At 47.2% G+C, this 26,777-nt stretch overlaps 4 protein-coding genes across 9 annotated transcripts; 2 read left to right on the top strand and 2 right to left on the bottom strand.

The window, feature by feature from the left end:
- Positions 1-398: 398 nt before the first annotated feature.
- On the top strand, positions 399-11,383 carry supt5h (SPT5 homolog, DSIF elongation factor subunit; the record flags this gene model as incomplete). Its single annotated transcript, XM_084575271.1, has 19 exons — positions 399-488; positions 563-633; positions 722-827; positions 931-1,021; positions 1,352-1,491; positions 1,575-1,730; positions 2,043-2,189; positions 2,272-2,418; positions 2,748-2,873; positions 3,039-3,126; positions 4,569-4,712; positions 4,795-4,897; positions 5,044-5,171; positions 5,280-5,385; positions 5,476-5,634; positions 5,722-5,890; positions 6,755-6,952; positions 9,938-10,033; positions 11,243-11,383. Coding segments are annotated over 19 exons (2,406 nt in total), but the record flags the coding sequence as incomplete, so codon positions are not given.
- Positions 11,384-11,930: 547 nt separating this feature from the next.
- rnaset2l (ribonuclease T2, like) lies at positions 11,931-16,619 on the bottom strand. Of its 2 annotated transcripts, none has more exons than XM_084575272.1 (9): positions 16,523-16,619; positions 16,053-16,242; positions 15,843-15,910; positions 15,092-15,149; positions 14,954-15,021; positions 14,458-14,571; positions 14,338-14,386; positions 13,957-14,031; positions 11,931-12,353 (listed from the first exon to the last, which is right to left on the bottom strand). In XM_084575272.1, the coding sequence occupies exons 2-9, from the start codon at positions 16,230-16,232 to the stop codon at positions 12,147-12,149; spliced, it is 819 nt and encodes a 272-aa protein (XP_084431398.1). In that variant the 5' UTR covers positions 16,233-16,242; positions 16,523-16,619; the 3' UTR covers positions 11,931-12,146. The 2 variants fall into 2 exon arrangements, 1 of the variants encoding a protein (XP_084431398.1); XR_014699868.1 differs by having other exon boundaries at positions 12,253-12,353; positions 12,792-14,031.
- A 1,432-nt stretch (positions 16,620-18,051) lies between these two features.
- cox7a1 (cytochrome c oxidase subunit 7A1) lies at positions 18,052-21,178 on the top strand. The gene is made up of 4 exons (XM_084575277.1): positions 18,052-18,142; positions 19,819-19,905; positions 19,993-20,077; positions 20,999-21,178. Exons 1-4 carry the CDS (start codon positions 18,128-18,130, stop codon positions 21,055-21,057), a joined length of 246 nt encoding a protein of 81 aa, XP_084431403.1. The 5' UTR covers positions 18,052-18,127; the 3' UTR covers positions 21,058-21,178.
- On the bottom strand, positions 20,615-26,309 carry chp2 (calcineurin-like EF-hand protein 2). Of its 5 annotated transcripts, none has more exons than XR_014699869.1 (7): positions 26,184-26,309; positions 25,201-25,273; positions 24,272-24,352; positions 23,931-24,156; positions 23,783-23,844; positions 23,421-23,543; positions 20,615-23,318 (listed from the first exon to the last, which is right to left on the bottom strand). XR_014699869.1 is itself a non-coding variant. In XM_084575273.1 (7 exons), the coding sequence occupies exons 1-7, from the start codon at positions 26,248-26,250 to the stop codon at positions 23,265-23,267; spliced, it is 585 nt and encodes a 194-aa protein (XP_084431399.1). In that variant the 5' UTR covers positions 26,251-26,308; the 3' UTR covers positions 20,615-23,264. The 5 variants fall into 5 exon arrangements, 4 of the variants coding, with proteins under 4 accessions (XP_084431399.1, XP_084431402.1, XP_084431400.1 ...); XM_084575273.1 differs by having other exon boundaries at positions 23,931-24,055; positions 26,184-26,308; XM_084575276.1 differs by lacking the exon at positions 24,272-24,352 and having other exon boundaries at positions 23,931-24,055; positions 26,184-26,308.
- Positions 26,310-26,777: the final 468 nt, after the last annotated feature.

A 26,777-nucleotide genomic window follows, 5' to 3' on the forward strand; every position in this document is an offset into this window, starting at 1 on the left:
ATGGATTTTGATGGATTTTGACAAAATGAAATTAATAAATAGAAAGTAAAAGCAGTCGATGTCTTACAGGAAGTTTGCAAAAACTAAATAAAATAAAACCTCTAAGATGCAAACAGGAACTGATGAACAGGCTCTATTAAAGCATCAAACTACTCCTTCAAAATAAAAGCATGTTACAGCAACCAGAACCTAATGAAGAGGCTGTGTAGAAGTCATGCCAACAAAGAAGAAGAAGTTTTCTTTTTTGCATCTTTAACACTAGCCGTTTAAACGGAAGTAGAAGAAGAAGTTGTTTTCTTCTTCTACTACTTCTTCTACTACTTCTTCTACTACTTCTTCTTCTACTTCTTCTTCTACGTGTTATAGTTTTGACAGCGTTGGTCTCCTTGTTTCTCCAGGTGGACTATGTGGAGCCGAGTCAGAACACCATCTCCCTGAAGATGATCCCTCGGATAGACCTGGACCGGATCAAGGCCAAGATGAGTCTGGTAGGACAAACCTGACTTTGACAGTTTTCATCCTCTGGGAACTCTGATTGTTGACGTGTCCTCCTCTCCTGCAGAAAGACTGGTTCGCTAAGAGGAAGAAGTTCAAGAGGCCGGCGCAGAGGCTGTTTGATGCCGAGAAGATCAGGTAGAAGAACACGTCTGAAGAAAGTTTAATGGTTGTGGTTTTATTTTTTGTTGTGTTGAATCTGAAAATGAGGACGTGTCTTCATCAGGTCTCTGGGAGGAGAGGTCAGCCACGACGGAGACTTCATGATCTTTGAGGGGAACCGTTACAGCCGCAAAGGATTCCTGTTCAAGAGCTTCGCCATGTCCGCCGTGGTGAGGAGGAGGAGGAGGAGGAGGAGGAGGAGGAGGAGTTAAAAAATTTAAAGTTTTTAAACAATAAGACGAAGGTTTACTGTTGTGTTGGTTTGTGGGACAGATCACAGACGGAGTGAAGCCCACTCTGTCAGAGCTGGAGAAGTTTGAGGACCAGCCGGAGGGGATCGACCTGGAGGTGGTCACTGAATCAGGTAGTTTGAAGGTTTTATCCTGAAGATGATTTAAAGACGGAGGAAGAACCTGCAGCTTTTTGAGTCCAAGTCTGGTTTTAGAAAAGTAAAAACAAAAGACGCTGGTTACCTTTCGTCTTTGATAAAAACAGCTGTCAGACCTTCATGTTGCTTCTTCTTCTTCTCATCTTCTCAAACTTGAATACGTCCTTGTTTTTTCATTTCTTACCTTTAAATCGATGTAAACGCTAAATACTCTGGAGCACTGTATTTCGTATTTAATAACACGTTAAAGGTTGATGTGTGACTTGACGGTGGTGCTGAAGTGTTTGTGTGTCGTCTGAACCGTAGCAGGTAAAGAGCGCGAACACAACCTGCAGGCCGGCGACAACGTGGAGGTGTGTGAGGGAGAGTTGATCAACCTGCAGGGAAAGATCCTGAGCGTTGACGGCAACAAGATCACCATCATGCCCAAACACGAAGACCTGAAGGTAAGAGAACGGCTCGAACGCTGCAAAGCTGGTCCTGCTCCTTCCTCCGGTTTTCACTCATATCCTGGTTTGTGGTTCTTCAGGACCCGCTGGAGTTCCCGGCTCACGAGTTGAGGAAGTATTTCCGGATGGGCGACCACGTGAAGGTGATCGCCGGGCGATACGAGGGCGACACCGGCCTCATCGTCCGCGTGGAGGAGAACTTCGTCATCCTCTTCTCCGACCTCACCATGCACGAGGTTCCACATCACTGCTCTTCATTCTCTCTGCTAATGTTCAACAAAGACTTCCTGGTTACATGAAGTAGGACTAAACTAATGTCGTCACTGGTTCCAGGGGTTTATGTCCTCGTCCTCGTCCTACTTTCTAAATCCAGTCAGGCTGTGAGATTTCTAAAGAGAGGACGCAGGGAATGATGAATGGACATAAATAAACACAGCTGCATTCCCAAGGGTTTTCCTAGAAACCAGAAACTGTTTACTGACCTTAAACTTCAGCTTATTAATTCTATTAGTGACTTTTAGCTCATTAGTTCTTCTTCTTCTGTGCAGTTGAAGGTGTTGCCCAGAGACCTGCAGCTCTGCTCTGAGACGGCGTCCGGCGTGGACGCAGGAGGACAGCACGAGTGGGGGGAGCTGGTCCAGCTGGATCCTCAGACCGTCGGCGTCATCGTTCGTCTGGAGAGGGAGACGTTCCAGGTGACAGTCTGGTGTAGTCGGCGTCTGCGGCGTCCGCACATCAATCAGAACGTAGAAATAAGACGAGTGTCGTGGTCCTCAGGTGCTGAACATGCACGGGAAGGTGCTGACGGTGCGACACCAGGCGGTCAACCGCAGGAAGGACAACCGCTTCGCCGTGGCGCTGGACTCGGAGCAGAACAACATCCACGTCAAGGACATCGTCAAAGTTATCGACGGGCCGCACTCTGTAAGGACGGCTGGGACTAAATATTTATCTCTGCATCAAATGCTCGATTGAAATGTTTTATTCTGTTTGAGGACACACTCAGACGACTAGCGATGTAGTTTGAAGTGTTTTCTATATTTCTCCATAAAAATGACCTAAAACTTCCTGAGAATAGACGAAGAGAATCCAGTCAGGCACATAAATGTTAAACTGTTTATTCAGAAGCGTCAGTGTTGCGTATCAGTGAGTTGCTCCTCTGTGATTCCAAGTTAGGTTCAAGGCTAAATCAGGTCCATCTGTTCAGAAGTGTTTCCATCCGTGTTACTGAGACTCGGCTCATTCTCCTCCAGGGACGTGAAGGTGAGATCCGTCACCTGTTCAGAGGCTTCGCCTTCCTCCACTGCAAGAAGCTGGTGGAGAACGGAGGCATGTTCGTGTGCAAGACCAGACACTTGGTGTTGGCCGGCGGATCCAAGGTCAGTGAGGATTTAATCGTTGTAATTACTGAGGGTCAGCGATCAGCAGCAAGGCCAGACTTTGTTTGTGCTTAGTATGTGGGCGACAGATTACAAGCACTCCATCATGTTCAACCCTAAACTGTTTGCATATGTCTGAAGAATTCAAATGTTTGTTTTTTTTAGCCCAGAGATGTGACCAACTTCACCGTGGGAGGATTTGCTCCCATGAGCCCTCGCATCAGCAGCCCCATGCACCATGGGGGAGGAGGAGGTGAGGGTCCAAAACCAACAGAGGAGGAGGAGGAGGGGGAGGAGGAGGAGGAGGAGGAGGAGAAGGGGGAGGAGGAGAAGGAGGAGGAGGAGAGGGAGGGGGAGGAGGAGGTGAGGGTCCAAAACCAACAGAGGGAGAGGAGGAGGAGGAGAAGGAGGGGGAGGGGGAGGAGGAGGAGGAGGAGGGGGAGGGGGGAGGAGGAGGTCAGGGTCCAAAACCAACAGAGGAGGAGGAGGAGGAGGAGAAGGAGGGGGAGGGGGAGGAGGAGAAGGAGGAGGAGGAGGGGGGAGGAGGAGGTGAGGGTCCAAAACCAACAGAGGAGGAGGAGGAGGGGGGGGAGGGGAAGGAGGGGGAGGGGGAGGAGGAAGAGAAGAGGAGGGGGAGGAGGAGGAGGAGAAGGAGGAGGAGGAGGGGGAGGAGGAGGGGGGAGGAGGAGGTGAGGGTCCAAAACCAACAGAGGGAGAATGGAGAGGAGGAGGAGGAGAAGGAGGAGGAGGAGGAGGAGAAGGAGGAGAAGGAGGGGGAGGGGGAGGAGGAGGAGGGGGAGGGGGAGGAGGAGAAGGAGGAGGAGGAGAGGGAGGGGGAGGAGGAGAAGGAGGGGGGAGGAGGAGGTGAGGGTCCAAAACCAACAGAGGGAGAATGGGGAGGAGGAGGAGGAGGAGGAGGAGGAGGGGGGAGGGGGAGGAGGAGAAGGAGGAGGAGGAGGAGAAGGGGGAGGAGGAGAAGGAGGAGGTAGGGGGAGGAGCACGGGGAGGAGGAGGAGAAGGAGGAGGAGGAGGAGGAGCACGGGGAGAAGGAGGAGGAGGAGCACGGGGAGGAGGAGGAGAGGGAGGAGGAGGAGGGGGAGGAGAAGGGTCCATTGTTTTAGATCCAGATGTTTAGGGTGATGAAGAAAATAAGAGCTCAGTTCCCAAACGTTTCCATGCCAAGACCCCCCAAGCCACATTGGGGCCGAGGACCTTTACAAACCCACAGACCGTTATAAAATATTTAAAGAAACATCAGCTTTTAGAATGTTTTTCTTACTTTTATTCACTGTTCTATTCAGTAACTGTTACATTTGTTTGGCATAAGTGGCGCCTCATATTCTGATTTTAGTTGGCAGGAGTTCTTAGGGTTTTTTTGCAGCAGTGTCTCCACAGCAGGACTGGTGGTCTGTCCCTTCCGTCTCTTTCTTGTCAAAGACCTGTCCATTTTGTGCTAGCTACACGCTAGCTACACACTAGCTACACGCTAGCTACATGCTAGCTACATGCTAATAAATTATAAATAATTATATTTTATGATAATGATTTAAAAAATAATTAGATTATATATTTTTTATTTTTTATTATCTTCCCTCCAATTGTCTGAGGCCCCCCTAGCAGCCCCTGGCGGCCCCCCAAGGGTCCACGGCCCCCACTTTGAAAACCAATGCAGATCTTTATCTTGTCGTCCTCCAGGTGCTCCACAGAGAGGAGGAGGTGCAGGGGGGGGAGGAGGAGGAGGAGGAGGAGGAGGGGGAGGAGGAATGGGACGCGGCCGAGGACGAAGAGACAACGAGCTGATTGGTCAGACGGTCCGGATCTCCCAGGGTCCATACAAAGGTGAGACAACCACGGAGCAGACGCTGCAGAGTCGAAGGTGTGTGAAACAAGCTGGTATTTATTTCTGAACTCCGTTTCCCAGGATACATCGGTGTAGTGAAGGATGCTACAGAGTCTACGGCCAGAGTCGAGCTACACTCCACCTGTCAGACCATCTCAGTGGACAGACAGCGCCTCACCACCATGTACGTCGTCACGGTCACTCTTTCTGTCATTGATGGAATCATTCAGGTTAAAGTGATAATAACCATGGCTCCTCCTCCTCCTCCTCCTCCTCCTCCTCCTCCTCCTCCTCCTCCTCCTCCTCCTCCCCTTCCTCCCTCTAACCCAGGGGAGCTAAGAGACAGAGCGGCATGAACTCCTCCCATGTTCGAACCCCCTCCTACGGCTCCCAGACTCCCATCTATGGCACCGGCTCCAGGACGCCCATGTACGGCTCCCAGACGCCGCTGCACGACGGTAACGCCAGCAACACTTTGATTTATTTACTTTATTACTCTCTCTCTCTCTGTTTCATCTGTTTTAATCGTTACCCATAATGCCGTGTGTTTCCTCGTCGGTCGACAGGAAGTCGAACGCCTCACTACGGCTCTCAGACCCCGCTGCATGATGGGAGCAGGACTCCTGGTCAGAGTGGAGCCTGGGACCCCAGCAACCCCAACACACCTTCCAGGTAACGCCCCCTAAACACACAACAACAACAACAACAACAACAACGAAGGCTGTGTTTGAGTTTTAAATTAAATTGATCTTTATTTTACAGGAACGACGAGGAGTACGACTTCCCCTACGATGACGAGCCGTCGCCGTCGCCTCAAGCATACGGGGCGACCCCTAACCCCCAGACCCCGGGTTACCCCGAGGTCCCGTCTCCGCAGGTCAACCCTCAGTACAACCCCCAGACGCCCGGCACGCCGGCGATGTGAGTCGAATAAAAACAGAATGAGAGTTAATTTATTTGGCCCGTCAGCTGTTTTAGGCTGAACCCCGTCCCGTTCTGTCCCTGCAGGTATAACACAGAGCAGTATTCGCCCTACGCCGCCCCGTCCCCTCAGGGCTCCTACCAGCCCAGCCCCAGTCCTCAGAGCTACCACCAGGTGGCGCCCTCGCCCGTCGGCTATCAGAACACACACTCGCCGGCCAGCTACCATCCCACGCCGTCCCCCATGGCCTATCAGGTGAGAACTGAGGACGACCACGTGGTTTCTGACTGTTTGGTGTTAAAACCAAAAGTGTTTATATAAACCAGAAGCTAATGCTAATGACGATGCTAATGGAAACGCTAGACATGATGCTAATGGCGACGGTGTTACCAGCTAAAGACGAAGCTAATGGCGTTTCTGTTGGCTCTGTAGACAATGCTAGTGGCGATGCTAATGGAGCCATTTAAGATAATGCTAATGGCTAGCATGGCGATGCTGAATACAGAGTTAATTATGATGCTAATGGTTATGCTAATGGTTATGCTAATGCCTAGCATGCCAGCAGTGTGTTTCTGCCTAAAACTAAACCAGGTAGATTTCCATGAACGTCCCGCTCTAAGTGGGTGTTAGCATCCGTTAGCATGTGTTAGCATCTCAGCCATGTGTCCGTCCTTCCTTTAGCTCACTGTAGCGTCTCTCGTTGTCTTCCTGCAGCTCACTGTAGCGTCTCTCGTTGTCTTCCTGCAGCTCACTGTAGCGTCTCTCGTTGTCTTCCTTCAGCTCACTGTAGCGTCTCTCGTTGTCTTCCTGCAGCTCACTGTAGCGTCTCTCGTTGTCTCTCGTTGTCTCTCGTTGTCTTCCTTTAGCTCACTGTAGCGTCTCTCGTTGTCTTCCTTTAGCTCACTGTAGCGTCTCTCGTTGTCTCTCGTTGTCTCTCGTTGTCTTCCTTCAGCTCACTGTAGCGTCTCTCGTTGTCTCTCGTTGTCTCTCGTTGTCTCTCGTTGTCTCTCGTTGTCTCTCGTTGTCTTCCTTTAGCTCACTGTAGCGTCTCTCGTTGTCTCTCGTTGTCTCTCGTTGTCTTCCTTCAGCTCACTGTAGCGTCTCTCGTTGTCTCTGCAGGCCAGTCCTAGCCCCAGTCCCGTGGGTTACAGCCCCATGACGCCCGGAGCGCCCTCTCCTGGAGGCTACAACCCTCACACCCCGGGCTCCAACATCGAGCAGGGGGGCAGCGACTGGGTGACCACCGACATCCTGGTCCGGGTGAAGGACTCCTTCATGGACCTGATGGGACAGACCGGCGTCATCAGGAGCGTCACGGTGAGAAACGACCCTCCGGCGTTAAATCGGCCGCCGACGAGTCGAGGTTATCGATCCGTTAGAGGAAGTGGACTGGTTTGAATCAGGTGGTCTCTGATCAGCTGATCATGGGGAGCGCTATGGACCGATACCGCTTCAACAAAACACTGAGATCGCAGGAGGAAGGGAGGGAGGAAGGGAGGGAGGGAGGAACATAGGGAGGAAGGGAGGGAGGGAGGAAGGGAGGGAGGGAGGAACATAGGGAGGAGAGAAGGGAAATGAACTTCAGATCGTTTAATTTTTATTCACAGCGTTTCCGTGGCGTCTAACATTTAATAATTTAATTTAAGGCCTTAAAACGTCTTAAATGGAGCATATTTTACATCGTAGGTCTTAAATTACATTTAATCAAGTCTGAAATCCTTACGTCCATTCACAGCTTCATTCACCGTCAGTTCCATGTAGTTCTTTATCAGATACGACTATTAGACAGAAATAAAATAAAACTACACATGAGACCTGGAGTGGAATCCAGAGCTGAGCCCGGTTTGGACCGTGTTGCTGCACCGGGACGGTACGTCTGGACGCAGGCGAGGTTTGTTAGCGCTGTAGGTTTTGGACACCGTTTGGATTCGAGACTTGTTCTGTCACATGAACCTCGTTGTCAGAGTTTAATGATTGTTGACTGGAATGAAACGATGTCGCTGATTGGCTGAAACGTGTTCCCAACAATCCTTACGAGGCGAAATGCACGCGAGAGGAAACTCTGCAGCCTGAGTACACATGTCACATCAGAGCAGAGAAACACCAGACTGAACAGTCTCATGCGATCAGGGATCAGGGCCTGTTATGTGTCTGGTCCTCATTAGTAGAGCCCACGCTAACGACGTCCTGAGCTGGTGGTCTGATCCTGAGCTGATGGTCTGATCCTGAGCTGATGGTCTGAAAGTCATTTTCTCAGATTTTCCTTATTTTTCGTACCTGGACCAGGTCTTAAAGGTGCAGTAGGCAAGTTTTATAAAACTAACTTTCTGTCATATTTGCTGATACTGACCCTATGTTCAAGTATAATTGCATGAAGCAGGTCATTTAAAAAAAAAATCGGCTCCTCTGGACCCTCCTAGAGCCTGTAGCGCGATTTGCAAGACATCCACCGCTCCACATCCAGATGCACCAATCACGCCCAGGGGTGTATCTAACAGAGTGTCAATCACTGCTCATGGACACGCATTTCATAGCGCCCTCCCCTCCCTCCACCACCTCGCACCGCTTGTCCGTGGGCGTGTAGAAGGAGCCGGGACGTAATCCTCGTCTGAGGCCTGAGCCTCAGCTTCACTCTCAAACGTCTAACCACATCAACAGGTAGCGGTCATATATCTACCACATAGCAAACTGATAAATCTAAACTGTGGAATAAAACGCCACAATGAATGCTTCTAACTGTTACTGATAGCAAACATCACCGATGTAGGCTACTTTCAGAAACATCCTAACCTTGGTTTTGTCCTTAAGTTGACTATTGCTAAATATTTTGACCTAAAATTATTTAGCAATAACGAAGGGTATTATAAAACTATTTTGTTGTTGTTACGTCGGTGTGTTCCATGCTAGTTTGTTTACTCGCTCTCTCTCGGTTCTCTGCTCGTGCACAGTATTCCAGGGCCAATATGCACGCGCTCTATCGTGCACAGCTCTCCCTTGTGGGGGGAGGGGCTTGGGAGACCGTTTTGGGCTTTAGCAGAAAGTGGGAGGGACTGAGAAGTTGTCGATGTTCAAATTTATTGGCTAAGTCCTGGATCTTCACAATCCTGCCTACTGCACCTTTAACCCATAATAGTTTCACTTTGGCTCAAACCCTGTTGTTTATATAAAAGCAGTTCATTTAAAGTTCATTGGTTCAGAGGAATGAAATCAGGCTTTAATTAGAGTTCAGACTGAAAACGTCTTTAACCGTCACACATATTCTGTTGGTATCTCCATGAAGCTTCAGCTCCACATTCTTCTCATCAGCTGCTGCTGTCTCTGATCACCTCTACCTGACCCCAGGCTTTAATGTGACGTGTGCTCTGCTAGCAGATCTAGATCAGGGGTCAGTAACTCAGTCTGGTCTGGGCCAAATGTTTCAGAGCAACTGAATGAACCCAAACATCACATCAGTCAGAAACGTTGTCCCCTCATCTACAGGCTACTGTTATATCTTGTACAAAACAAGTCATTTAAGAAAGTCATTAGTTTTAAAAGAATGACTTTCTTAAATGCTCCATCCTGAGGGACATCATGTCTTCTGTTGGTGACGTCTCACTGTCCTCAGAGCAGATATATAGAAACCGTCCCCTCATTGGACGAGGCCACATTCAGAACAGCCTCTCTGGCCAGCGATGCGTTCAGGGCCCAGTCTGTGGATGACGTGTGGTTGACGTGCTCAGATGAGTTCACATGGATCAGGACACGCCTTCACATGTGTCGACCTTTCCTTCTGTGACGCCATTAAGACGCGTGAGAGGAGTCGGCCTGCTCACGTCCTCATGTCCTCATGTCCTCATGTCCTCATGTCCTGACATCAGGGGTCAACCGAAAAAATGTAGCGCAGCCTCTGACATCTAAAAGACCGTGACTGAAGGGAGGAGCCAGGTTTCCCATTCAGTGAGTCGTTACGGTTTTATTTATTTAATAGTCATTTCTTTTCACTTTCTAATTATTTATTTTTACTCTATAATGTCAGGAGCTCATATGTTCCCACGTTCCCGCTACAAGCTGGTCTGTGTCCAGAATCAAGAAAATTCTGCTTTTATTTGATTTATTTTATCTTTTCTAAATGAAGCCTCTGACTTCTCTGACATTAGTAGATCATTTAAAAACGTTTTCTTTTCTTTTAAATCAGCTTGTCAATGTCCTGTGGCGGCCCAGATATTACTGGAGGCGGCCAGTTTTGGCCCGCGGGCCGCCAGTTGCTCTGAAGTGTGTCCTGACTCTGATTGGTTGTCGTTGACTCCTGTTTGTCTGCAGGGAGGGATGTGTTCAGTGTTCATGCAGGAGTCAGAGAAGGTGGTGAGCATCAGCAGTGATCACCTGGAGCCTGTCACCCCCACCAAGAACAACAAGGTACACACACACACACACACACACACACACACACACACACACACACAGTGAGCAGCGCCATCATGTGGTCACAGCTGCTGTCTCTAATGGATCTCTACCTACCGCTGGATCAGAACCATCAACAGCTGCTGGTTGCCTTGGAGACATGATCCAGATGTTGGAACCAGATGGTTTAGTGAAGAGGGAAGAAAGAAAGAGAAAGAGAGGGAGGGAGGAAAGAGGGAGGAGTCTGGATCACCTCCACCTCTGGTCCGAGAATCTGATTGGTCAAGTTTTCTTATGTTGAAGTGAGAGTAGCTGATAATGTCTCCTCCCTCCTGCCTTTTCTCTCCTGTCTCCTACCTCCTCCCTCCTAACTCCTACCTCCTGTCTCCTCCCTCCTAACTCCTCCCTCCTCCCTCCTACCTCCTCCCTCCTACCTTCTATCTCCTAACTCCTCTCTCCTAACTCCTCCCTCCTCCCTCCTCCCTCCTGCCTTTTCTCTCCTGTCTCCTCCCTCCTCTCTCCTAACTCCTCTCTCCTCCCTCCTCCCTCCTGTCTCTTCCCTCCTCCCTCCTCCCTCCTGTCTCCTCCCTCCTGTCTCCTCCCTCCTGTCTCCTGTCTCCTCTCTCCTCCCTCCTCCCTCCTAACTCCTCCCTCCTCCCTCCTGTCTCTTCCCTCCTCCCTCCTCCCTCCTGTCTCCTGTCTCCTCCCTCCTAACTCCTCTCTCCTCCCTCCTCCCTCCTAACTCCTCCCTCCTCCCTCCTCTCTCCTCCCTCCTGTCTCCTGTCTCCTCTCTCCTCCCTCCTCCCTCCTAACTCCTCCCTCCTCCCTCCTCCCTCCTCTCTCCTAACTCCTCCCTCCTCCCTCCTGTCTCTTCCCTCCTCCCTCCTCCCTCCTGTCTCCTGTCTCCTCCCTCCTAACTCCTCTCTCCTCCCTCCTCCCTCCTAACTCCTCCCTCCTCCCTCCTCTCTCCTCCCTCCTGTCTCCTCTCTCCTCACTCCTAACTCCTCCCTCCTCCCTCCTCCCTCCTCCCTCCTCTCTCCCCTCTCCTCCCTCCTCCCTCCTGCCTCCTACCTCCTACCTCCTCCCTCCTACCTCCTGTCTCCTCCCTCCTCCCTCCTCCCTCCTACCTCCTAACTCTTCTCTCCTACCTCCTGCCTTCTATCTCCTCTCTCCTCCCTCCTCTCTCCTCTCTCCTAACTCCTCCCTCCTCCCTCCTCCCTCCAGGTGAAGGTGATCCTGGGAGAAGACCGTGAGGCCACAGGGATCCTGCTGAGCATCGATGGAGACGACGGCATCGTCCGCATGGAGCTGGACGACCAGCTGAAGATCCTCAACCTGAGGTTCCTGGGACGCCTTGAGCACTGAGGGGGGGGGGGGGGGACTCTGAGGAGGGGGGGGGGGCGGGGTCTCTGAGGAGGGATGGGGGTCTCTGAGGAGGAGGGGGGGGGGGGGCGGGGTCTCTGAGGCTTTCATCATTATCCTGTTTTTATTACTTTGAGAACCACGACCACACTGATGAATACTCTCAGGATCAGTCTGAGTCCATCATCATCTTCATCATCATCAGCTCCTCCTCCTCCTCCTCCTCCTCTCGTCTTGTTCTTCATTGTTTTCTTCTCAGTGATCAGACTCTGGTTTTAGTGCTTTCTCTCTTTCTCTCTGTTCTTTGGTTTAAAAAGTGTCAATAAACTGAATCAGTTCACGTTTGAGTCTCGTTCATCTGAGGTGAAGGGAACATAAATATAAAGATGGCCGACTGTCGCCCCGTCCCGCTCTCATTCATTCATCGTTGACACTCAGAGTGGACTCGTTCTACAGAAACATAGTCAGCGTCCCTCCACTGATCTAGTTTAACTCTAGTTCACAGAGAAGCAGCTCAGATCAGAGTAGACCTGAATGAGGTTTTGTTGGAGCTGGTTTATTGAGATAAACGTCTGAACGTCTGAACATGATGGGAGAAGGTTTAAATGCACAAATACAGATAAAAAGATCAAATGAAGACACAGCTGCAGACAGAAGAGATCAGCTCTGGACGTTTAAACCGGAGCGATTAAAACCACTTTAAGGTTCCTGGGTCGACAGCCGGTCCGGCGGTGAGACGTCCTAAAGGAACCAGAACGTCCTGGTTCTAGCCGCAGGGCCGCTGAGGCCGCTGGTGGTCGATGGGGAGGTAGTAGAACGGGACGTGGGGAGGGCAGGGGTGCCCAGAAGAGGGCGGCGGCGATCCTGGACCGGACCACGCTGCGGGATCCCCGCCTGAGTCGCCATGGTGACCACATCCGACGGTCAGGTTACGAGACAACTGGATCTTCACCTGGAACCAGACCTCCCTGCCCTGGTGAGAGAGAAACTGTTTAAAGCTGCTGCCATGTTCCTGACCGCCTCAACACACGGACTCTGGTCTGACCTCTGATATGTAATATTGGCTCATTCTGCTGAATAAACAAACCCAAGTCTAATGTTTCTGTTTTGCATGTTTGATACAGAATACAGAAAGCTTAATTAATCCCTGAAGGCCAGTTCAGTTTCTACACTCACCGTCTGGACACACAACAACAACAGTACATGGAGCAGGAGCAGCATGACGTGGTCTGGGTCCAAGTACAATTAATAAGTGATAAACATCAGAAGCAGAATAAACAGTGATAAAAGAGAATAAAATAAAACTAACAGCCCAGAATAAATTAGAAACACATGTTAATAACTAAAAAATTGCCAAGTTAAAAAATGAGGACTAAATAAATGGAGGATGAACTGCACATATCCGTTCTACCTAAAGTTCTTCGTGTCAGGAACAGATCAGTCAGTAATCATTTCCTCAGTGACTCAGTATTTAACAGCTGAAGGATAAATGATCTGCCTCATAACGGTTCGTCTTCCTGGGAGGCTGCAGGCGACGCCGACCTGATGGCAGAGGAATGAGTTCATCTCCAAGAACATGATGCTGGTTCATCAGACTTTTAGCTTTTCAGAGGACACATTTAGGTCACACATTATGATTCCAGTCATTCTGGAGCCGACGTTCATAATATTATTAATATTTAAGTTCTTCACTGTTGTATTGCCAAACCCACAAATGAGAGAAACAGTAAGAACTGGCTTCTATTCGTTGTTCATGTCGTTCCAATGTAACTAAAAGATGAACAGAACCAGAACCAGAATGACCTCTGACCCAGCGGCAGCGATGCGGATCAATCCAGGTCATCATTAAACCTCCCTGGACTGGAGCCGTTAGTCCCACGCTGACGGGCTCTTCATGGTGCAAATGAAAACAACACTTCAGTCTTGTGGTGGAAGCGAGTTGGACTCTGAACAGATTCTTTCAACATCTGCTGGAGCGTTCTTGGATCATGTTAGAGGAGTTTTTTGTTTGTTCAGATATTTCTGCAGAAACTGAACGTAATCAATCACACATGAGGAGAAAACAAAACTACAGCTCTGACCAGATCACAGCCCTGAATCACTACCTCTACTGATCAGCTATAAATAGACGACACACAGATTAGACTAGATTAGAGTAGTGTGGGTTTATAGTGGGACTGCAGTGGGACTAGACTAGACTGGGACTAGACTAGACTAGACTGGGACTAGACTAGACTAGACTGGGACTAGACTAGACTAAAGTAGACTAGACTGGGACTAGTCTAGACTAGACTGGGACTAGACTACACTAGACTGGGACTAGACTAGACTAAGGTAAACTGGGACTAGACTAATCTAAAGTAGACTAGACTGGGACTAGTCTAGACCAGACTGGGACTAGAATAAACTAAAGTAGACTAGACTGGGACTAGTCTAGACTAGACTGGGACTAGACTACACTAGACTGGGACTAGTCTAGACTAGACGGACCTCAGGAGATCTCCGTTACGACGGCCAGCACTGATTGGCTGAACCTCGTTTCCTTCAGTCATTTTAAAGGAGCTCAATGATCTGACCTGATCATCTGTGACACACTGGATCTCATATTTGTCTCCCAGACGTGGAGCCAGGACGTTGTCCACCTCCTCAACCTGAAGACAAAGACAACAAATCAACCAACAGCAGCCAGGATGGTCACGTCTTCGTCCTCGTCATCTTCACTGAGGCTAAAAAGACGAGTCAGTCAACGGATCAAGTCATCTTTTAATTTAAAAGTTTCCAATGTTTGAGAATTTGATGAATTTTCTTTGTCGTTCATGAGAATCTGAATATTTGGATGTTTGAGACAAAAATGAACAGATTTGAACTAATTGTTCAACATTTCACAAGTGAACGTGTTGTTTCTAATGATTAAGAAGCATTTAGTCTGCCTCATGTGTTGGTGGCAGCTTCGTCACCTTGTAGGCTCGCTCACAGGACGGAGTGATCCCGGCGTCCTCCAGGATCCTGCAGGACAAATGAAACAATGAGAAACGTCCGGTTGACGACCTGCGACTAAGGAAGACGGGTGAACCCACCGGTGGAAATCAAAGCTTCCTCGTAGCTTGAGGCAGATCTGGAAGAATCTGAGAGGAGAGTTCAGGCCTTCGACGCAGGCTGCACACGCCCCGTGCTTCCTCCACTCCTCGTTCCTGTTTTCAGATATTTATATCAGGGGATGTGTCTGGACAGTTTGCTTGGGGCTCCGTAGGAAAAAGGGAGTTTGGAAACAGTTTTGAGAGACCTCTCTGGAACCCAGACTTATCAAACTCTTATTAACCATCAAGAAAGACAAACCACCAGTTACAGTGGCACTACATGAAAGGAGCCAGGGGTTCAGCCAGGAGGCAACCTTATAAGATACTCTGCAATATATTTACTCTGATTTGTCTGTAAACCTTCCATGATTGAGTCCAGCACCAACAACAACCTCATAACTCCCTAAATAACCCCCCACGCCCCAGCCCGACATAACCCCCCCTGGGAGAACACAGTCGTAGTCCTGCTCCAGTTCCACAGAACTCGTTGACGTACCAGAACTGGAAGCTGGACTTGATTTTCAGCAAAGATGGCCAGTGTTCAGACAGCTCGGCCTCCAGCTCCTGGAGAGACACAGTGAACAAAACGTCATCACGGGACGAGTCAGGTGAGCTGGAGCTGGCCGGGACTCACCTGGACGTCCGAGGGGAACATGGGCCAGCAGTTGCAGCAGGTGTGAGCCCGGATCGGCCTGTAAACACATTTTAATGTTTGGATTTGAAGCGCAGGGAGAAATATTTATTTATATTTAATACAGAATGATGTTCATGAAATAAGAGGCAGGAGAAACGAGGAATGACTGGAAATGATCAAGTTTCTTCTACAGAAACCGTTTGGCACAAGTTCCTGGAAATAAACGAGGTTCAGCTTATCTCTTTACCAACGAAGAAGAAGAATGTTCCAGCAAGCAAGCAAGAAGGAGAAGGAAGAGGTAGATAAAGGATAAGGAAAAGGAAGAAGAAGAGGGAGGAGGATAAAGAAAGAGGTAAAAGGAAGTGAAAGAAGGAACAGGAAGGAGGGAAAGGAAAGGGAAGGGGAAGTACGAGGAAGAGGAAGAAAAAGAAGGAAGAGGAAGGAGGAGAAAGAAAAGGAAGAGGAAGAGTAAGGAGGAAAAAGAAAAGGAAGATGTGGAAAAGAAAGGAACAGGAAGGAGGAAAAGGATGAGGAAGAAAAGGAAGAGGAAAAAAAGAGGAAGAGGAAGGAAGAGGAAAAAAGAACAAATGGGAAGGAGGCGAAAGAAAAGGGAAAGGAAGATGGAGAAGAAGACGATGACTACTTCCTGAAGCAGTCTTGGAGTTCAGATCGGGACTAGGATTCAGATTCCGAAAACTTTATTTGAGGAGATTTAGACGAAGAAGAAGAAAATAATGAAAGAGAAGATTACCAGAGACCATGGATGGTCCAGCTGTTGATGCCTGGAGGGATCGTACAGAGCGTCTCATCGTTCAGAGACTGAGGACAAAAAGAATGATGACGTCATAGAACCTCAGCTGTTCACCATGATGATGATGATGGTGATGATGGTGATGATGGTGATGATGATGGTGATGATGATGATGGTGATGATGATGATGATGATGATGATGAAGCTTACCTGGCAGAAAGCTCCGGGCCACTGCAGGGTGAACAGGAGACACTTCCAGGTGCAGAAATGCTGCTTGCCCTGCAGCTCAGAGTCGGCTTGTCGGCCATATTTGTAGTCCTGAGATGCATTGACGCCGCTCAGCAGCAGGAGCAGAAGGGCGACCAGCAGGGGCAGCACTGAGCAGCACATCTCCTCCACGCTGCAGCGAGCAGAGACAAGAACAGGTTGAATAACTCTGAACACGTTTAACGTGGTAAACACTCAGTGATGTCAACTAGTTCATACAGAGACACTAAAGGGTTGTCAGCTGTTCATAACTTTCTACATTTCTGAATAAAAATGACTCAAAACATCCTGAAAGTAGACGAAGAGAAGCACAAGAGACATGAAAGACAAATATGAGACGTGAGTGTTTGTTATTTATTCAGAATAATCGTTGTGTGTTTCTCTGCGTTGGAGAAAAGAAAGTTGAAACTCACCGGACGATGCAGCTGCTGCTCTGAGCTTCAGTGGTGGAGGCTTAGGAGGGGAACCCTGACCCTGACCCTGACTCTGACTGACACTGACCCTGACAATGACTCTGACACTGACACTTACACTGACTCTGACACTGACTCTAACACCAACCCTAAAACCCTAAAACTAAAACCAGCCCTGCCTCAGAGAAATGAGAAGTGAAAGTAGAATCCATTTCAGCTTCATGCAGGTGTGTTCCAGTGAAACACACTCTTCTCTTCAACTTTCCTTTTTTATCTGAGCTGCTTCTGCTTTCACCACATGATGCTTTGTTTCTGTTCATCACTACGGTACTGGGACCTTAGACCAGGGACCCCAAATAAACCTGGTCTCTGTGTACCCTGGTCTCTATGGACCCTGGTCTCCATGGACTCTGGTCTCTATGAACCCTGGACTCTATGGACCCTGGTTTCCATGGACCCTGGTCTCCATGGACCCTGGTCTCTATGGACCCTGGTTTCCATGGACCCTGGTCTCTATGGACCCTGGTCTCTATGACCCTGGTCTCTATGGACCCTGGTCTCTAAGGACCCTGGTCTCCATGAACCCTGGTCTCTATGACCCTGGACTCTATGGGCCCTCGTCTCCATGGACCCTGGTCTCTATGACCCTGGTCTCTATGGACCCTCGTCTCCATGGACCCTGGTCTCTGTGGACCCTGGTCTCTATGACCCTGGTCTCTGTGGACCCTGGTCTCTATGGACCCTGGTCTCTATGGACCCTGGTCTAGTAGAAAACACCCTGATAGCAATGATATCATTCTGAACTCATTCAGCAACCCCTTGACTAGAACTGGACCAAGAGTTTAGAGAAATACCACAAAGGTTCTAGTAACAATAGAACCAGGCCCACTCTCCATCTGGACAAGTGGAGAACCAAAGAACCCAAAGTGTTCCACATTGGGTTCTTACCTCTTGAAAGGGAATCTGGCTACAAAATCCTCCTGATTCCACTACAGGAGGCAATGTACACACAATTCAACCTTTGGACATTTTATTTCTCCTGGACATCATCACATTCTACCATTGTGATCATTATACAATCCAGAAGAAGATGGAGATTTCCTCCATGTTGTTCACACATGGAACTCCCCAGGGAAACCAGTCACCAAGGCATGCTACATATCAATGCTAAGCTGCTACATTTCAATGCTAAGCTGCTACATATCAATGCTAAGCTGCTACATATCAATGCTAAGCTAACTTTCACTACAACATGGCTGCGTTGTGTTTATTATCTGTAGTACCACCATTAGACCACTAGATGGAGGAAAGGACCATGAATGAAACTGAGAAGGAAGGATGAAGTTTATTTTGGTGGAGGTGAATAAATTTCAGTTCTGAGTCTTAAAATAATGAAATTCCCTCAAATAGAAATAAATAATTAGTGTGAAGTTAAATGTCATTATGTCATTGGTCCGTTTTAACTTTGACCTGAACTAACTTCCTGTTGAGCGTCGGCCTCTGCAGCCGTTGGTTTGGCTGTGGTTCATAAAGTCTGATAGCAGCTGGAGGTGTGTTTATGTGTTCATGTCCTTGTGAGGGTGAATCCAGGCAGCGCTGCTCGACATGAATCGCCTCCTGGTAAATACTCCTCACTTCTCTTTTCACTTTTTACCTCCAGACGTGTTTGACTGAGAGATCAGACGAGTAGACGTAAAGACAGAGGAGCTGATCTGAGCAGGAGTCAGAGTCTGTTTTAGTTTCTGTTTATTAAAATATAAAACATCGTCTGAGCAGTTTATCAGGAACCAGAGTTTAACTTAACGCTGATATCACAGCAGAAACTCAACCTGTTGTTATTAATAGACGCTTCATTTCTGTTGCATCGTGTTTCGTATGTAGACGTTTGGAGGATCTGACTCTTTACTTTAGAATATTTATTTTATTTTATTTCATTTGTGAAGAAGCTGCAGATTTAATCTTCATTGATTCAGTTTTTAATACTTCCCAGAGTTTAAGATTCGTTGCTCGTTGACAAACCAAAGTCCACAAAGGTCACAGACAGAGGAGGAAATGGCAGCGGAGGGGGACTTTTCAAAATAAAATACTCCTAGGAGAGGAGAGATGGAAAAGAAGAAATAAGGGATGAAAGGAAGGAAGAAGGAAAAGGGTAGGAAGAGATGAAGGAAGGACGAGAGAAGGGAAGGAGAGAAGGAAAGAAAGAAGGAAAGAAGAGTAGGAAAGCAGGAAGGAAGAGAAGAAGGAAAGGAGAAAAGGGAGGAAGGAAGGAAACAGACATCATGTTTTATATCGTATCAGAAACTGTTATGTTGTTATTAATAGACGTTTATTTCTGTTGCATCGTGTTTCACATGTAGACGTTTGGAGGATCTGACTCTTTACTTTAGAATATTTATTTTATTTTATTATATTATATTTTTATTTCTGAAGGAAGCTTCAGATTTAATCTATGATTCAGTTTTTCAAACTTTCCAGAGTTTAAGATTTGTGGCTTGTTGACAAACCAAAGTCCTCTCTCTCTCTCTCTCTCTCTCTCTCTCTAACAAAAGTCGTCTGAGGACACACAGGAGACATATCATGTTTCACCATGTGATCAGAGAGGACGCTGCTAGAGGAGGAAATGACAGCTTTTCAGAATAAGATACTCAGAGAGAGCAGAGCAGAGCAGGGGAGGAAGGATGGAAGGAAGGAAGGAAGGTAGTGAGGAAAGAAGGAAGGAAGGAAAGAAGAACAAGAGAGAAGGAAGAAGGAAAGAAAGTTTTAAAGAGATTTAAAGTTAAACTAAGAAACAAACAGGATCATGTGTCTCCTCATAAGTCATAAGTGTGTGGACACTCTCCAGGTTTAGGTTCATGACTCTGGCTCAAACACAGACTGTATATAAAGAGTCACATGACGTCTCCGTCTGAGCATGTGCAGAAACGTCCAACAGTAAACAGACGTGACAGAGCACAGGGTCGGGTTCCTGTGCTCTGATTGGCCGACGGAGCTGTCAGTCACTCCCACAGTGACCTGATGAGACCTTGGTGGTTGTTAACAAGTCAATGAGGCTCAGAGACAGGAAGCTGCTGCTGCTGCTGAGAGGGGGCTTTTCAAAATAAAATACTGCTGCTCAGAGAGAGGAGAGACAGGAAGGAAGGAGTGAGAGGACGAAGGTGAAGGAGTTTAACTGGAAACAGAAATTTGAAAAAGTTAAATGATTAACCTGACAGGAGAGAAGAAAGAAAGAAAGAAAGATTTAAACTGATTTCTTTTCCAGCATTAAATCTTTCGTCCATGTTTGTCTTCGTCTCCAGAAAGTCCCCGCCCTGGCCGTCCGGGCCTTCAGCAGCTCAGCCAGACAGATGAGGAACAAAGTCCCTGAGGCCCAGAAACTCTTCCAGGTAATGATCTGGTTCTCTGGAAACGTCTCCTAGAGACACAACATGACAAACACTGAGGACACTAAAGTATGGTTTCCATGGTTACAGGAGGACAATGGGCTGCCGGTCCACATCAAGGGGGGAACCAGCGACGCCCTCCTGTACAGAGCCACCATGACCATAACCATCGCAGGTAACCAACGGAAACAAGTCAACGTTAAATGTTTATTAAAGGTCAAAGACCTGGAGGAGGAGACACGTATCCCAGCATGCATCTGGCTGGGGAACAAGGTCCAAACGTTAAGATCAGATCAGATCAGACTTTTATTGCCTTTGTTAAAGAACATAAACCATCAATAAAAAAGACAAAAGACAAAAGACATTCACATGTGAGACGTCAAAGACAGGAAATAGTTTTAAATCTGAACCTGAGGCTGCAGAGAACGTTTCTGATTCGTCAGACTGACGCTGGCTTTAGATCGGTTCCCTGGAACCTGCTGTTGATGTTCTTGGCTCTGAGGAGACATCAGGAGCTGGAGACGTCCTCCAGAGACGACAGAGGACAGCTGATCCTTGTTTTCTCTCCTTCTGGAGGAAGAAAGAAGTTGAGACAGTGTCCATCTGTCCCCGCTGGCTGTGTCTCCTGACGTCGTCTAGTGTTAGTTCACTGACCTGAGGAGTGTTCAAGTCACGTTCTCAGGTGCTTTTAATCATGTGTGAATTGTCCAAATTGTCTTCCTCTAAAGTATGAAGGAGGCTGTTAGAGAGTCTGAACAGATGTTTGGCTGCAAAGACTCAAACTCATGTTATTTATTCATTCATTCATGTGTTCGTCTCATCAGGTTTAGTGTTAACAGGAGAACCTGCTCCATCCTCGGCTTTGATGAATATATTTGCTGGTTTGGCGCAAACAGGAACTAGAACCATGTGATGTGGTTCTTCAGCTCTGCTTCAGATTTCTTCACAGATCATTGGACTGAAATCCTTCTCTCAGCCTCTTCTCTCATATTCAGACTGAATAAATGAATTCATCTTCACAGACTCGTTTCCTGGACGTTAAATTAAACGTCTGACAAGTTCAGTTAGTAAACCTGATTTTTCTTCCTCTCCTCAGGAACCTGCTACTCTCTGTACTGGCTCCTGGTGGCGTCGCTGCCACAGAAGAAACCTTAGAGAAGAAGAAGAAGACGACTCGGGCTCCGTCTATTTCCCGGAGAGCAACACTCTGTTCATTGTATTTTATCTGAGTTCCCTCCAACGATGCATGTGTGAAAAACAAACTGTAAAACATGAATCCTCCTCCTGGTTTTTATTTGTGTGTCCTCTACGTCCTGACTCAGATCAGAGGAGCTTCATCTGGAGCTCATGGGTCATTAGGAAATGTAGACATCTGACATGAGGTCGACACTTTCTTGGAGCAGGAGGTTGGTTTTTCTGAAACAAGGATTTAGAGAGAATGTGTTCCTCTTGTGCATTTATTGATTCATTCATCGGGGGATTAAAGGAACATGCAGAGAAGAATGAATCTACTGGAGGCTGGAACCAGTGACTCCAGATGACAGCTGTGTTCAGACTGACACGCCTCCAAAATCTGACGGTTAAATGTTAAATAAGTTAAATAAGAGAGAAGAGTCGAGACGTAAAGTAGAATAAAAGAAATGAACTTCCTCTGAGCACAGAGAGTAAATAAAAGAAGTGAGTAAGAGCATGAGGTGATTAGTGGGGGGGTCAGGGTTCAGATGGAGTACCGTACCACGTTCCTCTTTCTGCTCTAACAAACATCTTCTTTTTAAATCATCTGAGTCTGAACAGAATAAAAACAAGATGTTTCATCCACTTTCCCACAAGTTAATAACAGGAAATAAATCTTCTCTAACAAGTGTAAGTCATTCATTAACTGAGGAACACATGGGGCGGTGCAGTGGTGTGGTGGTTAGCACTGATGCCTCCCAGCAAGCAGGAGGTTCTGGGTTCTAATCCAGGCCGACTGGTTCCTTTCTGTGTGTAGTCTGCATGTTCTCCCTGTGTCTGCGTGGGTTCCCACCGTCCAAAGACATGCTGGTTAGGTTCATTGGTGATTCTAAATTGGCCGTAGGTGTGAGTGTCTCTCTGTGTTAGCCCTGTGATAGACTGGAGACCTGTCCAGGGTGGACCCCCCCTCTAGACCAATGACAGCTGGGATAGACTGGAGACCTGTCCAGGGTGGACCCCCCCCCCTCTAGACCAATGAGGAACACATGGACTGGAGGTGGAGGTGTGTTGGGGTCATTGTCCTGTAGAAGAACCGATGTGTTGACGACAGACACATAGAAGATGTAGACGCGTCATCCACATCGGAGCTTTTAAGGTTGACAGCTGGTCATGTTTTCATTCATGGAGGGAGAAATAAATCCACCCAGAGCTCTGGAGAGATGCAGCTGAGATGAAAGAGACGGATGTGACTCAGAGAGAAATTAAAAACCACTGAAATAACAATGAGAAGAATCTGAGTTGGATCCGAATGAGTTTGACTTTGTTGAGAAGTTCCACATCACTGGCTGCTGGAGCAACGGCGCCACATGGTGGAATCATTCAGGAAGTACACCTCAACAAAGACCACATGAGTGACTCAAAACATCAACAGTTTCACACAATGAGCCAATATTACATATAACTGAGATATTAAGGTAAGAAAACACTTGTGTCCAGTCTCTGCTGTGACCTCCTTGTCACTAAATGTTTCTGGTAACAGCTGATCAGTGGTCTACAGCAGCTTGGAGGAATTTTAGCCCATTCCTCAGAACAGAACCACTTCAGTTCTGAGATGTTGGTGGGTTTCCTCACATCAACTGCTTGCTTCAGGTCCTTCCACAACATTTCTATTGGATTAAGGTCAGGACTTTGACTTGGCCGTTCCTAAACATTCATCTTGTTCTTCTTTAACCGTTCTTTTGTAGAACCACTTGTGTTCTTGGGCTCGTTGTCTTGCTTCATGCAGACTGAGACAAAGACCCTGATTTATTGAAACTAAACCAGGAACTGAACCACACCTGAGTCTCATTACATTGATGGAGACACTTCTGAACACATGGACTCTGATTGGATCCTAGAGGAGCACCTCTCTGATATGTAATATTGGCTCATTTTATTCCTGTTTCATGTGTTTGATTTAACCGATACAGACGTATTAGTTTTGTTTTTGTATTCTTTAATAAAATCCAGATGCAGTTTGACCAGATTCATATTCTGTTTACTCCAAACAATAATAAAAATAAAGTCCCTTTTCTCTGTCGATCTGTTTATTTCCTCTTTTATTTATTCTTCTCCACCACATGTCAGATGTTGGTCCAGCTGAGTGTCTGGGTGCTTCTTCCTCCTCGTCTGCTCGTTGTCATTGGTCTTTACTCCAGGAAGCGAATACTCATCTTGTGATCAATGTTCACTTTCTCCAGAGACTGAAAGCCAAAACAAACTAAATATTAATTCCTGTGTTTAATTAATCTGAGGACATCATGTGTCACGTTGTGCAGGACGACATCAGGTTTTCATCGTCTCACCTTTTTGAACTCGTCGAAGGAGATGGCGTCGTCTCTGTCCAGGTCGGCCTCCTGGATGGCTCGCTCAGCGATGCTCTGCAGCTGCTCCTCCGTCACCTGCATCCCCATCATCGCCTGCAGCACCTGTCAATCAGCAGCTCAGCCAATCAGCAGTCAGGATGGAGGGACATTAGGACAGACAGAAGATGCAGGAATATATGTTCAGACTTCCTGAAGGGACACGGGAAACAGCAAAGATACTTCCTTCCTTCCTTCCTTCCTTCCTTCCCTCCCTTCCTTGCTTCCTCCTGTCCTTTCCTCTCTAATCATCTTTCATAACTTCATTAAATCATAAACCAGATATTGAATGTAACTGTTCAAACCTGGAGCAGCTCAGCTCTGGAGATCTTTCCATCTCTGTCCTGGTCGTAAAGCTTGAAGGCAACTGAAGAGAGAAGATTGAGAGTGTTTTTGAGCGGAGGGGGATCAGATGAATCAACGAGACACAAACTGAGGAAAACATTTCTGGACATTTGAGTTTCTTTGTCCTGCTGTTGGCCGGTTCTCTCTGAGCGCCGTCTCGGCTTCGGTTTGTGTCGACGGGACGGAAATGAGCCAGAATCCGGACAAAGGAGGGAAAGTCCACGGTTTCCTGTCTGGAGAGAGAGAGAGAGAGAGAGAGCGAGAGAGAGCGAGAGAGAGAGAGAGAGAGAGAGAGAGAGAGAGAGAGAGAGAGAGAGAGAGAGAGAAATGTCTCCTGTTCAGAGTGACAAGAAAACAAACTGCTGGAGTCGTAGCTTAAATCACTGATGTTGCTGATGTTGTTAATGTTGCTGATGTTGCTGATGTTGCTGATGTGACGGTTGCTGTACCCGGGACGGAAGAAGGCGCCGATGATTCTGTCTCCGATGGGATTCAAGGCCAACTCAGGAACTGCTTCAAAGTCGTCAGGACTGAGAAACAGAGAGAAACCGTCAGGATGCTGATGTCTTAGTGTCTTAGTGTCTTAGTGTCTTAGTGGCTTGGTGTCTTGGTGTCTTAGTGTCTTAGTGTCTTTGTGTCTTGGTCTTGGTGTCTTAGTGTCTTGGTGTCTTGGTGTCTTGGTGTCTTGGTCTTGGTGTCTTAGTGTCTTAGTGTCTTGGTGCCTTGGTGTCTTGGTCTTGGTGTCTTGGTCTTAGTGTCTTAGTGTCTTAGTGTCTTAGTGTCTTGGTGCCTTGGTGTCTTGGTGCCTTGGTGCCTTGGTCTTGGTGTCTTGGTGTCTTGGTCTTAGTGTCTTAGTGTCTTGGTGTCTTAGTGTCTTGGTGCCTTGGTGTCTTTGTGTCTTGGTGTCTCGGTGTCTTAGTGTCTTGGTGTCTTAGTGTCTTGGTGCCTTGGTGCCTTGGTCTTGGTGTCTTGGTGTCTTGGTCTTGGTGTCTTAGTGTCTTAGTGTCTTGGTGTCTTGGTCTTGGTGTCTTGGTGTCTTGGTCTTGGTGTCTTAGTGTCTTAGTGTCTTGGTGCCTTGGTGTCTTGGTGCCTTGGTGCCTTGGTCTTGGTGTCTTGGTGTCTTGGTCTTTGTGTCTCGGTGTCTTGGTGTCTTAGTGTCTTGGTGCCTTGGTGTCTTTGTGTCTTGGTGTCTTGGTGTCTTAGTGTCTTGGTGTCTTAGTGTCTTGGTGCCTTGGTGTCTTTGTGTCTTGGTGTCTTGGTGTCTTAGTGTCTTGGTGTCTTAGTGTCTTGGTGCCTTGGTGTCTTGGTGTCTTAGTGTCTTGGTGTCTTGGTGTCTTAGTGTCTTAGTGTCTTGGTGTCTTAGTGTCCGTCCACTGACCCGAGACGTCCTCTGTTGTCTCTGTCCAGAAACTCAAACCTCTCGTAGAGACGGAGCAGGTGAGCTGAAGAGACTGAAAGACAAGATGATTGGTTGATGACTCACATCATTAATTAATCTGATCTGACAGAGGCACAAGAAGAAGAAGAAGAAGAAGAAGAAGAAGAAGAAGAAGGAGAAGAAGAAGAAGAAGAAGAAGAAGAAGTTCTAGTCAGTTCTCAGTATTTTAAACTTTATTTCTTTTAATGTTAAATGATGTCCATTAATAAATAAATACTAATCACTCTGACCATCGTTGATCCTTCAACATTAAACTAAATAAAGTTTCATTAATGAAGCTCAGACTCAGTTTTCAGTTGTTCGTATCCGTGACGACGGTTGTGGGCGTCGACACTAAAACCCTCTGCTGTTATCACACGTCTCACACATGTTAATCTAAGATCACACACACACACACACACACACACACACACACACACACACACACACACACACACTGTCAACAAGGAGGATTATGGGAAAATTTAGACAAATATAGTTTTTTAATCTTTTTATAGATGAAGTGATGTTTGTAACTGACTGTCCTTTATACGGTCAAGACATACACATTATTATTATTATTATTATTATTTAATAGTTGTTAATTAATTACACATTTATTTATTTAAAGTTATAAATGTCACTTGTACAGATTAGTTTATAACATTAGTATAATATAACAAACATACAGATACAGATATATATTTATACACAGGTACGTGTAAATGAGTATTTTATCATTTCTTCATAAAGTTTAGTTGTTTTAGTTGGTTGTTCAGTCTAACGAGCATCTCTGCTTTATAACTTTGAATGAGAATAAAAAAGCAAAAGTCCAAGACTAATGGAAACACATGAGCTCCTCCCTGAGGGACTGAAGTTAACTGTAGATGATTTAACATGGAGACGTCTCCTGACTCTAATAACACTAACACATGTTGACTCACATCCCGTCTCCTTCATCAGCTCCTGAGCGTCTGGGACGTCGTCCATGTTGGAGCTGCTGGAGCCCATCCTGACGCCTCCTCTGGTCTGAGCCTCCTGGAGGAGTTCAGACCAGAGTCAGAGAGAGGAGGAGGAGCAGGAGGAGGAGCAGGAGGAAGAGGAGGAGTCAAGTGTGATGGACATGCTGCTCAGCCAATCAGTGCTCACCGACCAATGGGAGACGTCGCTGTTTCAGTTTCAGGAGAGAAACTAAATCTGATGTTCAGACCTTTAACAGCTCAGTGAACACATGAGACTGATCTGGTATCAACACTTCCCTCCTTCCTTCCTTCCTTCCTTCCTTCCTTCCTTCCTTCCTTCCTTCCTTCCTAATCATCTCCTTCATCCCAGCTTCCATCAGCCTGACTCAACCATTAATTGTCATTTTTTCACAAATAAATCTGCTCTTTATTTTTCCACTACCTTATTTTGCAGGAACCACTACGTCATATTTCTATTTTTCTCTATATATCTTTCAGAGTGTTGTTATTTGTTGTAGATATTTTTAACCTTTGTATTTGTGTGTTTTTCTGGTCGTTCCTCTGTCAGAGTCATTT

This window comes from Chelon labrosus (assembly GCF_963514085.1).
Source record: "Chelon labrosus genome assembly, contig: SCAFFOLD_88, whole genome shotgun sequence".
In the NCBI taxonomy this organism is placed as follows: Eukaryota; Metazoa; Chordata; class Actinopteri; order Mugiliformes; family Mugilidae; genus Chelon; species Chelon labrosus.